Source organism: Triturus cristatus, chromosome 4_1, assembly GCF_964204655.1.
Source record: "Triturus cristatus chromosome 4_1, aTriCri1.1, whole genome shotgun sequence".
NCBI lineage: Eukaryota > Metazoa > Chordata > Amphibia > Caudata > Salamandridae > Triturus > Triturus cristatus.
The window spans coordinates 589,339,259-589,351,611 of NC_140585.1; the positions used below are offsets into that span (position 1 = coordinate 589,339,259).

Here is a 12,353-nt window from a genome sequence, read left to right on the forward strand (position 1 = left end):
AAAATCATGGAACTCGAAGATGGTTTACAGTGTCCTTTTAAGGTACTCTATTCGTTATAGTACATGGTGACACTATTGCGTATCCCGCAAACCACATAAGTTGTTGGTACCAAGCTGTTTCATATCATATAGATTGTAGTATGGATGCAGACATCAAAAATAAAAGTCAAGTATGTGGTGTGAAATTAAGCAAGCTAAAAAGCAAATATTAATTTGTTATAAAAAGTTCGGATTAAAAATGCTGTAGCTCGGATCATGCAAAAACTAGCAGAGAAATGTTCACTGTTTATTAAAAAAAAACAGACCATAAAAATAAGCTCCTTTTCCAGATTAAAAAAATTTTTTTTTTTTAAATTAAATTCAGAACCTCCCAGGACATTGCAGCTTGGATTAAAAAAATTAGCGACACCACAGTGGAAAGTTTGTGCCTATTTTTTTATGGACCGTCATGGTCCTAGTCCTGAAATACCTACGAATTAAGTTTTGCTGAAACGCGTTGACCATATCTACAGCAGGGGCTATCTGTATAAATTTCAAAAGAACAAAGGAATTATAAGGATCCTAAAACAAGGACGGGACATGACTGCCCGGAAATGTGATTTTGCTTGTAGACTACCTTCACAGGGATTGCACATTCAATTTTTGGCAACCAAGTTTCGTTTCAATACAAGGAAGAAAGATATTTTGTACAGGATTTAGGATTTGATTTAGTGTTTTTGTTTAATGGTGATGGGTTTGAGATATTTTTAATGGTGCTCCAGGTACTTGTTTGTGAAATGGAAACCCTACATGGACAATCCTATAATAATAATAGTTGAATAAACCGTTTAATTTGATTGATTCTAAGGACCCAGTGTTAAATTAAATTATTTCACTGCGGCAAAAGTTAACGCTGGTATTGATCCCCTGCAGGTTGAATGATTACATCCCAGGTATTGTAGGGTTATTTTGACCTATATGTTTTGACCTTACATACTAAAGGCAATAACCACAGATGAAGAATACCCATGTTTCCTGATATTGATGGACCTCTCATCTGCCTTCAACTGTCGGCCATTTCACCCTTATAGTCACCCTTGAGTCGTAAATGGGATTCACTGGCATGGTCCACTCGTTCTCTTATTACCTTTCCAACGGACACTAGCATGTTCACTTTCAAGTCACAAAAGATCTCTTTAACCTGTGGAGTCTACCGTGGTACTATATTGTCTCCTGCCATATTTACCATGTACATAGAGCTGAGTGGTGCTCTACTAATAGATTTCAGCACCAAGATTCACCCATATGATGATAAAACATTATTTGCAAACCATCCAGTCATGGATGTCCAGCACTTACCTGAAGCTTAACCCAACTAAGACAGAATTTGCATTAATTGCCAAGAACAGCAAACAAGATACAGTACATAATTGGCTCAATGACATGAACCATGGCGTCTTCAAACCCCAACTGTCACCAAATATCGGGGCACTTGGATTCACCCTGTACACCACCCTCACCCTTAAGCAAAATATTGCAACTTCAGAACTGCTGTTCAAGCCCTTGTATTCTTGCATATAGAGGGTGGTAATGCCCTACTCTATGGCCTCCCAGACACCGCACGGGCACCCCATATGTGCATTCTATACGCTGCAGGACGTCTCCTCCAGGGCATGATGAAATATGATTACATCACCTTCATCATTATGGAACTCCATTGACTCTACTAACTATTCTGCACCATCTTCAAAACCAGCTGCATTAGTTACAAAGCCATCACAACCAGTAACCTAGCTTATCTTGTTGACAAACACGTCATCGGTATGCCCACATACAGAGTACCATGATATAGAAGACTACATAGTGTACATAAAGAAAAAACGGACCTTTCTGAACTAATCACCTAGGATCTAGAAAATCCCTGAATCCATCAGGACCACCCCAACGATGCTCCAATTTAGGAAAGAGTTGTAGACTGACCTCTTTCAGGAACACTACATCACAATGTATTAACCGCCCACAACCCAACATCCTCTTCTTTAATTGTTGACTTCGGGCTTGCCTTTCATCATGTACAGCTCTCCGCTGCCTTTTCTCTAAGTTTGCACTAAAGAAATAACATATACATACATATATACTTTTAGTTAGGATAGTGTTTTAAACCATAAACCCTGTTAGGTCCTAAATCCTATTTAAAAAAACAAAACGAGTATTTGCAAATCCAATCGGTCTTGATTATGGGGTTTATTGGCTTTGCCGGTTATTTTTAGAGATGGTCTGAGGATTAGTGGCCTCTTAGTTTGGACATAGTCCCAACTCTGAAGGTCGTGGTGAGAAACTTGGTAGTCTTGGTGAATGAGAATCTTTCCATGAAGGAACATGTGAACGCCATTATGGACTCCTATTTTAGAATTATGTGTCCTCTCAGAAAAGTATTTCAGTGGCTACTGCTCTATTCAGGAAAATCTCTAGTCCAGGCCCTTCTAATTAGTCATCTGGACTATGGGAATGAGCAAATGGCTTCTCTGAATGAAGGACTGTTTGCCAAACTTCAGGTGGTTGAAAATACGGCGGTACAGATAGTTTGTCACCTTTCCCCCTAGGTCTCCCGCAGAACCCATTCTCAGAAGGAAACCTCCACTGGCTGCCCATAAAACAGCGATCACTATTTAATCTTCTTTGTTGGATTCACAAACTCCTTTATGGGAATGGACTGCAATACACAAAGAAGAAACTTAAATGGTATGCTCCCACTGGGAGTCTCAGTTCTAGCAGGAAACTTTAGTCGCATCCTAGCCGCATCTGTACTGCTAGATAAGGGGGCAGATATTTCTCCTACTTGGCTCCCCAGCACAGGAACGAGCTTCCAACACCTCTTCGTGCTTGCACTGACTTTCGATTGTTTCAAAAAAGCTCTTAAAACATGGTTGTTTTAGCCTCGCTATTCAGTTTATAATTCCGAAGACCCCAATCTGTTGCCTCAACCTGTGGCTATGTAGCAGCACCTAGAGACCCTTTTAAGTGTGATTTGTTGCGCTTAATAAATAATTATAACATAACATGTTCTGTGGCAGTCACCTATCGTTGTAACCTTGCCGCATTTGTATTTTAATGTCTGTAAATAGAAAAATCGAAAAAAATCACCTAAAGCTGGTATTTCTTCCTCTGAACAGTACGTGTAAAACAGTAAATATAAGAAGAAACTTTTAAAATGTGTTCTAGAGCTGCTTTTCCATGTTAAAAATAAATCCAACCGATTTTATAAACAGTACTATTCATCTATCTTTCCCGGGGCTTTTCAGAGTCTTAAAACTTGAACAAATAAGCAGTATCGTTTTGTGGGAAAGGTGACGGCCTTTGTGGCAGTTATTTCTCTTCCCTTTTAAAGGGAATGGTTCATAGTAGGGCGAACAGACACTTCTTTGTAGGGCAGAAAGACATTTTTTATAATTCGCCACATGGCTTTTTTTCTTCTTCTTCTTCTTCTTCTTCTTCTTCTTCTTCTTTACTCGTAATTTTGATTTATTTTTCTTAAAAATGTGCAAACCTAACAGACAAGCAGCATATTGAGGTAACAAGAAAAAACACACCAAAAGGAGACATTTCTTTTCCTGTAAAAGTAACAAGCATTGGCATAGCTAATAGGTCTCGCCTTTGGGACCTTATAAGTGTTTAGCGATGCAACAGTTGCATAACTAAATACTTATAAGGTCCCAAAAGTGAGACCTATTGGCTATGCAAAGCGGCCCTGCGGCCGCGAAAGTGAAAGTAATCGCGGTAAAGCGCAGCGCCCGCGCACATGCACTGTAGCTCTAGGCTGGCCTGGTAGCACTTTTTGGAGCCCTCTCAATAAGTCTCGCCAGACCAGCGCATGCGCTGGGTCAGGCGAGACCTAAAAAGGGCCCAGTAAGAGGTTGTGTGGAGTGCACTTACAGTGCATTGCAAAAAGTGGTTATAGGAGCTCTACAGACAGTCTATTGTTATTGTTATTTTGGATTTATATCGCGCCCAATCACCTACAGGTCTCTAGGCGCGCGGAAATCGATGGTAACTAACAATAAACTATGGACCCCTTCATTGTAACTAACAATAAACTATGGACCCCTTCATTCCTTAAGATAGAAAGTTATGAGAGTTTAATTAACAGTAGTGAAATGATTGATCCTGTGATGGGTTTTTTGTTCACCATTCAGCTTTAAATAACCTTACGGACAAAAAAATGTAAAAGCTGCAGGTCATTCAGCATTTTGTATTAAGAACAGTTGTAAATCTCCCTCGTAGGGAGCACCTCATCCCAGTGGTAGAGTAACTTCACTGGCTCCGGGCCCTAATTAAAATTAACGTTATACTTATTCTGTCATTCCCAAAGCTATCACTGATGTTTTTCCAGACTAGCTAAGTAAATGTCCCATTGAGGGAAAATGTCTTAGTGTACAAGAACACATGTGGGATGTTAGTGATCATGTTTCTGCTGATAGAACTTTCTCCCACTGGATATTCAGGAGTTGCAATCCATTTCTCAGTTTGGGAAAGCCCTAAAGACCTTTCTGCTTTACATGTAACGTTTTGTTTGCAGCATTTTGATGCTTCTTTGAGCAGTATAAAAAATGTATTATTTTGAAGGTAGGACAAAGGAGTATATACTAAATGCCGCTTCCTTTCTGCTCTCTGTTTGTGAACCATATATTGAGAAGCTAAGTTGCTTTTCGGAGTCTGGATGTGATGGTTAGTCTAAATAGAATTCAAGTACTCATTTAATAATGGAGGTACTCTTCTGTTTACCTCTTGTTCTCACCAGACTACATTTTCAGCAGACAGCAACATAATCTTCATCTTGTTAAAACAGAAGAGGCTGAAGGAGCTAGGGGGTTTCAGTAACCTAATATTTCATGGTATATTGCTGATACCAGATTATCATATTCTGTCTCACAGCTAAACTGGTTTACTTGGGCTTCATTAACTATGCTGTGAACATTACATTTTTACTGCACTGGATTAACCCCTTGGCTGCGGCGGGAATTCCGCCGCAGCGCTGGGGGGGGTTTGGGGGCAGCGCGGTGGCGCTGTGATCATGACGGAGCCACTCCGTCATGAGCCACGGTTGAGCTGTGCTCATGACGGAGTGGTTCCGTCATGACTCCGCCCACTGCGCTAATCGCCCGCACAGGCGGGGAATCAGCGCAGCGTGGGAGGAGCGGCGGCCAACGGCCGCAGCATGACAGAACCACTCCGTCATAAGGACACGGCACCCGTGGCTCATGACGGAGTGGTTCCGTCATGAGCGCTGAAAGGGTTAAAGGAAGCTGCCAGATATCCAAGTAATTGTCTACAGGGGCAACTGCAACAAATGCCCAGTTTCCTAGACATAAACTTCACAATAAAGTGTATGGCTTAGAAAGCATGTTTTTCATAACATTTTTACTTCCTTTTGGGTTATCATTGAGAATCACTATTGAGGGGTAGTTCCAAAAACATCATAGTAAAGGTGGATTTATTTGACACATTACCGTAAAGCATTCTGCATGGTAGATGACAATTCCTCGCCAGTAGAGAGTGCTGTCACTAAATATGTTTGCATTCTGAATTAGTAAGCATGTATACTTTTATTTGGATGTTGCAGAAATGTAAGTCTTAGAATGATTCTAATGTATTGCAGTTTCAGAAAATGATCAGAGCTTTCAGATGACTATGACGGCTACTACTGAGTTTCCAAACGATGACATCAGCGAAGAAACTATTACTCAAGTTGAGGTAACTGCAGCTACATATTTCCTAATACTTCAGAAGCATCCGTTTTAACAATAGGCATAGTGATTCTGTTGGTTAGATATTGATTTTGTATTTGATTTAATGGGAAATTTCTGACTGGTAAAGTTAAAGATTCTTGCAAAGATATCAGTTATTGGCAGTTATGCTTGGGCAAGTTTAGAAACTTTCAAACATAAAGCTGTACTTTGAGAAATCGGGCATTATCCTTCTGTAATTTTCTAAGCTTTCAGCCCGAGGTAAGATTGTTTTGGATGCATTGTCAACATTTAGTGCAATTTAGTTTTAGATGTATCGCTATGGCTCTTTAGTTTAAATCTGGGTATGACTAAAGTGGAAATGGCTTGTTCTGATGATTATGTTTTCTAATAGTTTGCTTGAATGAGCAAGTAGCTTTGTAAAACGAGCTTGGTTAAAGATGTTAATTTAAAAGTTTTACATTGAACAATGTAGAAATGAGGTCCTCATTCCACCTTAGATCTCCTGAGTAGGACATCAATGAGCTTTAGAATTTTAACTGACCTTAAACTCATTGAAACAGTAGTATGAATATTATAAGATTAAGAAAGAGAGAGTCATAGAATTTAGGTTGGCTTTCTAATGAGTAAATGTGACCGAACCCCAATTGGACGACTATCCATTGAATAGAAGGGATTGAGCCTCGAAGGCCTGGCAGATAGTGAGTGATTCTTTCTTGTTCAAGATGTTGACTTATTCGGAGTTGAGATGCAAGTTTTGAGAATATCTTTGCTTGTGGCATATGTAGCTGTACATACACATGCTCTACATACTCCTGCCATCTAGTTTTGGGCTTGAATGTGTACAACTTATTTTTCTTTGAAGAAGTCTTTCGAGTCATGAGATAGGACAACTCCTACTATGACCGATAATGCTCATTGGCTTCAACGTTAGGTTGTATTCTTCCGCCATTGGTTTGGACGCGTTTCAATACAGCTCAGAGCCAACACAGCCTTTTGGTGATGCTACTCCCATTGGTAATAGACAGTTGTGTTTTCTTGCAGTTGTTTCATCTTTGTTGGTTCCGTGTCTGGGATCTCGCCAATGCCCATTTTAGGGCCTCTGCCCACTTGGGGCCTTCTCGTCGGTCTTCGTCCTCCAGAATGTACAGACCGTTATTGAAAGAATTCATTTTTAGTACTGTCTACAGTGCCACTCGAAGTACCCATTGACGGATCACAACTCGTTCTGCAATCTCTGCTTGCCACCGGAGCACGATGGTGCCTCCTGCCCTGCCTATCTTGCCGTCCAGTCCAAAAAAAACCCTCAAGATGATACCACCGACATGTTCCCATCCACCAACCAACCAACTTCTTTCAACTCTGAGCCAAGTTCTCCTTTGAGCTCCGAGACCAAAGACCAGCAGCCCCTGCCGGGCCAACGTCCTAAGATGTCAACTGTGAGTAAAGTTCCACATCGATCCCGACAACCGGTCGTTTACCACCCCTCCAGGGGTTGGGTGTTAAGCCCACAACCCAGCAAATGTCCGGTCTCTAATTGCCGTCTCCGCCATGGCCAGCACCATCATAAGGCTCCCTCGCAGACTCCGACTCCATCCCCAGCACCAAAACAGCTTCACAAGTCCCGGGCTTCTTTTAGGCCAATGGCTACCTCAATGCCATCAGACCCCTCTGTGCTGGCGTTGATAGGTTCTTCGTAGGCAAAAGACCACTCGACATCGAGACCTACTTCGAAGTCGGAACAGCCTTTGGCATCCAGTTGATTATCCAAGCCTCATTCTTTGGGGAACTCAGAAGAGCAGAACCTCCAAATTCTGCAGCGCTTCCAGGCGGAGTTGGACATAAGGCAAAAAGACTGTTTATCCACCTGCAAATGGGCAAGATATCTGCTAAACCACTGCCAAATGTGCAGGAGACCCTTTCGTTTGAGGAGCAGCTTGCTCTGGAGCTCCCACCAACTCTCAAGAAACATCAAGATAGGGGCACCAGTCCTCTACCTTCTTGCCCCGCTTTACCTACTTTTCCTCCTCCCTCACCCCCCACCTTCGCCAGAGGGTTCCCAGTGCTCATCGTACAGAGAGGGTACTCCTCTACATATTCTAGACCCTTCTGAAGCTCCATGTGACCCTGATCCCAGAGATAAACCCTGGATGGTTATGATATTGTTCCCCCAGGGGCACGGATCCAGACTTGTACTCAACAAAGCTGACCCCCACCCCCTCCGGATGGCACCACCTCTTACCATGAGGTTATTCATAGGGTGCCACCTTGTAGGAAGCTGGCTCTTTAAATACTAAACCAAAGTAATGTATAGTGTGCACACAGTCCAGTGGAACCCCAAAGGTAGGCAGAGGTAAAAGTAGATAATAACTTGCTCTTTATTTGTGGTAGTGTGGGCGAGCAGTAAGGCTTTATCAAAGGGTAGTGTTAAGCATTTATTGTACACACTCGGGCAAAAAATTATGTCACCTACTCAAAGACTTAACTCAGACCAATTTGTTTGTATGAAAATATTATTTAGTTGTATTTCATTTTCTAGAACCAAGCCAGGCCTGATACAGGTTGGTATAATAATACTTGACAAGATGTATGCAGTGAATTACATTTGAATGCAGGTTAAAATACAGTTGGTTGATTTACAGATAAGTCAGCAGTCCACATTACTTGCCAGTTACTTTGTATTTTACTGTGTATGTTACTTCTTGGATTACTTTTTAAGGTACTTTTGCTAATCAGTGTGATATGTCTAGATATCACACTTGGACATTTCCTAGGCAAAAGGTAAGTAATTCAGTTTTTACACATATGCAGTTTCCTAGGGTTTTCATACAAACCAACTCCTCATTTAAAAGATGTTTCACAGAAATGCAGTCAGTGTAGTCCTATGGGAGAAAACAGTGTTATCGGTTTATCGGTATGTACCTAGATTTTGGAGTTGATATTCTGGGGTTAGACCCAGGGTTTCCCCAGGGTCGAGGATGCACTCAAAGAACCCTCTGCGGCACTAGGGCGACTGGGTGTAGAGTGCTGAGGCCCAGTGTTATACAATGGGGAATAGGGTGGCTCCGGGTGGTGGCTGCTCACGAGCAGGCCATGAGGTTGTGGGAGCAAAGCTCTTGGTGTTACGCTCAGGGCAAAGAGGGATCCGGTTTAGCACACAAGGTGCACCCACAGCAGCACGGGGCGGCCAGCTGCAGGGTGCTGGTGTGGCATCGGGAGCCATGTTGTTTTCAATGGGAGTTGCTGGTTTTGGATATTGGCTGCAGGCTCCGTCCAGGAAGTCTTCCGGGTGGAACCAACAGCTGGGCAGGTAAGTGGCAGGGCTCGGGGATGCAGATTCTCTTCTCCAGAGCACATGGCGGCTGGATGTAGGGGTGCCCTTTGAGGTCAGATTTCGCCTTACTGGGCCACTTGCGGTTGGGGAGTGAGGGGGGGTCTCCGTGCAGAGGCTGCAGGTGACGTCTGGGATTCCTGGAGGGGTCAACCCATGGTGGACTCGAACTCTGGAGTGCTGGGGGACCTTGCTGGGCCTATTGAACTCTGGCCCGAGGCGACTGGTGCAGTGGTGGAACCATGCCTCAATTTTCTTTGTCCTCAGCAGGCTCAGAGTCTGTCTTGGGAGTTTCTTTTGAACGGAGCTGCTGTTCACAGGAGATACTGTCTTTGTTAAAGGCAGTCAGTCCTCTCAGGTGTCCTGGGGGTCGCTGGCTGCACCACAAGGCGACTTTTGGCACAGGATCTCTGGAAACTGCAGACGGGCCGGTAGAGCTGGGGCCAAGTCAGTTCTTCTCTGCAGTCTCCTCTGCTGGGCGTCTTCTTTTGTCCTTCTTCATAGGGTGCGGGAATCTGTCTTCTTGGTTTAGGACTGAGCCCTAGATATTGTATTTAGAGGGCATTTTAGGGGTCTCGAGGTCATCAGCCAATGGGCTACTGACTTTAGGGTGACTACACCCTTGGAGTGCTCACCCCACCTGGGGGATTGGGCACAATCCTGATTGGGGAGTGCCTGCCATCTGCAAGATGGCAGGCACTGAAGTGTGGGCTTCACCTCGCCTCCCCTACTAGAGGTGGGCACACCTTCTCGGCTGTGCTTTTTTTCCAATCTGTCTTCCATCAGAAAAGGGGGGAGAGACCGGAATGGGGCCTGCTCCTGAAAGCAGGAGAGGCTGAGGGTCGCGTTACAAAGGCGGCAAGGTCTTTGAAGCTCCCCTGCCACAGATGGCTCTTCCTGGACTGGGGGAGGTGTGACCACCTCCGCCTAGGAAAGGCTTTGTTTCTGGGCTCAGGGAGCAAAGACTCCCACCCAGGGGTCCAGAAACATGCATTGTGGTGGCAGGCTGGTGTGTACCAGTCAGGGAACCCACCACAGGCTGGTCGTTTTTCAGGGGGTATTTGTAAGATGTGCATTGTATAATAATATTGCCCACACTGGCATCAGTGTGGGTTTATTATGCTGAGAAGTTTGATACCAACCTTCCCAGAATTCAGTAAAGCCATTATGGTGCTGTGGAGTTTTTGATGACAAACGCCCAGACCATATAGTGTTGTATGTCTTTACTGGCCCTCCAATGTCTAAGAATTGATTTAGACACTGTAGGGGTACAGGGATCAGGCAACTGTACCTTCACCAGTGGTATAGTGCACCCAGCTAGAGGAGTGTGCCTTACCTATACCACAGGCAGTGGGTTGCAGGCATGGCACCCATGATTGATTCAACCCAGATCTGTGACTGGGGGTGAGTGTCTGAAAAGTTTCAGCGCTCCGTTTATCATCTCCTTGTGTTAGCTTTGTTTGCCTTAAGTTGGCAGGGTATGCCCAGACGTGGGTCCCTTGATCACTTTGCCATTGGATTCAAGCTAGCCTGGCTGATGAGGGCTGTTAGCCCAAAACCGGTCCCAGGTTGCTTGTTTCCGGTCCAGGGAAGACATGGTTTGGCATTTCTGGCTGGACTGTTCCCATGAGGCACAGGGTCAAGACTGATTTGCATATAGCTGTGTCTGAACTGGGGTGGTGAAGTGAGCTAAAGAACGGTGATGGATTCAACCCAGATCTGTGACTGGGGGTGAGTGTCCGTCTATCATCTCCTTGTGTTAATATCTAAACAACCCAAACAGAAGAGTAGACCTCGTGGTGGTACACCGCCACCGGAATACTCTGAGCGACCTTTTGACTTTCATGACCCCTCTAAAATTAAAACTCCTGATCGCTTTCAGGTTCCTGATACTCATTCTCTTTGTTCCTTTCAGGACTCCTCTGATCCACAGTACGACAGGGGAGGACAATTTGATCGTAGAGTGCATATCCCATAAATCAGACACACAATGTACTTTCAACGTGAAGATCAAGATGGGGGATCAACCACCTCCTTATCAGCTCCCTTTCTAGAAAAAGAAAGGTGCAGCCTTAACTGCAAAATATGCCCAAGACAATGAGAGAAACTGAAACCTTCGTCATAGTAGAAACCCGTGTTGCACCCCCTGACAGGCTCTTATCACCTAGATATATTAAGATTGAAGGCTACACCAAACGCACCATTAAAGCTATCTTTAGGGACAATTTAACTTCTTATGATATTCTTTTGGTTGGGGGTGGATTGGCCTCCTCCTTTTATTCTTGCTTGTCCCCAGGTGTGAGGATGTTATCCTCCCTTCATTTTCACATCTGGTTCAAGACCCAGTTAAACAGACTTATGCTTCTGAATGGGCCCTTGCCTTGGCCCCTGCTTTATATCGCAATCAGGCTGAATGGCATAAAGATTCTTCTTTCTATGTAATCCCTTTATGGTCCACTCCTCAACCTCCTTATCCTATTAAATGTAAAGCCACACTCGATATTTCGAATGGCTTTTTCAGTCACAATTTGGCTGTAGTGAGCAATAATTGGTCTGTATTTACCACCCTTCGCTCCCAACGGCGATAGCTCCCAACAGCGATATGCCCATTTACCTCTGGGGTATAAAAATAGCCCCGGCGTTTTTGCAGCTTGAGTTGTCTGTTCTCCATGAGATTGACCCTGATGCTTTGTCCTGTGTTGATATCATATACTTAACAGATGAATTAAAATCTCATTTAGGTTGAGTGGATCGCATCATTTTGTATTTGCTGACCCTGGGAAAAGTTAAGCTTTTCAAAATCTCACTTTGCTTTCCTAAGTGTTCTTTTCCTTGGTTATGAATTAACCCACAATTGTATGAGCTTAGTACCTCACTGTGAAGCTGGGTTTCCATTGCAGTAACCCCCCCCCACTTTTTGCTAGACTACTGATGCACTTTGGCAGGGACCCCGGGTACACCAAGTCAAATCTGGTTCCCAGGACCTGTGTTCTTTCCCCCAAAACTGTACCCAAGCCCAGTTGGGATCTCTGGCCACAGATCAGCCCCTGGTAAATGGTACCACAGATACCTTCTAAGGGCTGCAGCAGTCATTGTGCCACCCTTAGGGGCCCTGTACCTATACACACACACACACACACTGCCATTGCAGGCTGCGTGTTTTGGTGCAAAACAAAGTGAAGATTCGACATTAAATTCATCCCTGTGTTCCATGCCTACAACCCACTGCCCTGGCATAGATCAGTCACCCCTCTAGCCTGGTGCCCTAGTGGTGAGGGTACAGGTGCCTGAGCCCTGTA

General features: G+C 44.1%; 1 protein-coding gene across 5 annotated transcripts in view; it reads left to right on the forward strand.

Moving 5' to 3' along the window:
- The window catches only part of DMTF1 (cyclin D binding myb like transcription factor 1), a 514,121-nt gene that overhangs the window by 59,809 nt on the left and 441,959 nt on the right, over positions 1 to 12,353 (forward strand). For all 5 annotated transcript variants that reach the window (XM_085652911.1, XM_085652914.1, XM_085652913.1 and 2 more), the window contains exon 4: positions 5,636 to 5,730. In XM_085652911.1, coding sequence (XP_085509037.1) covers positions 5,636 to 5,730 — 95 coding nt within the window. The remainder of the gene's footprint in view (positions 1 to 5,635; positions 5,731 to 12,353) is intronic.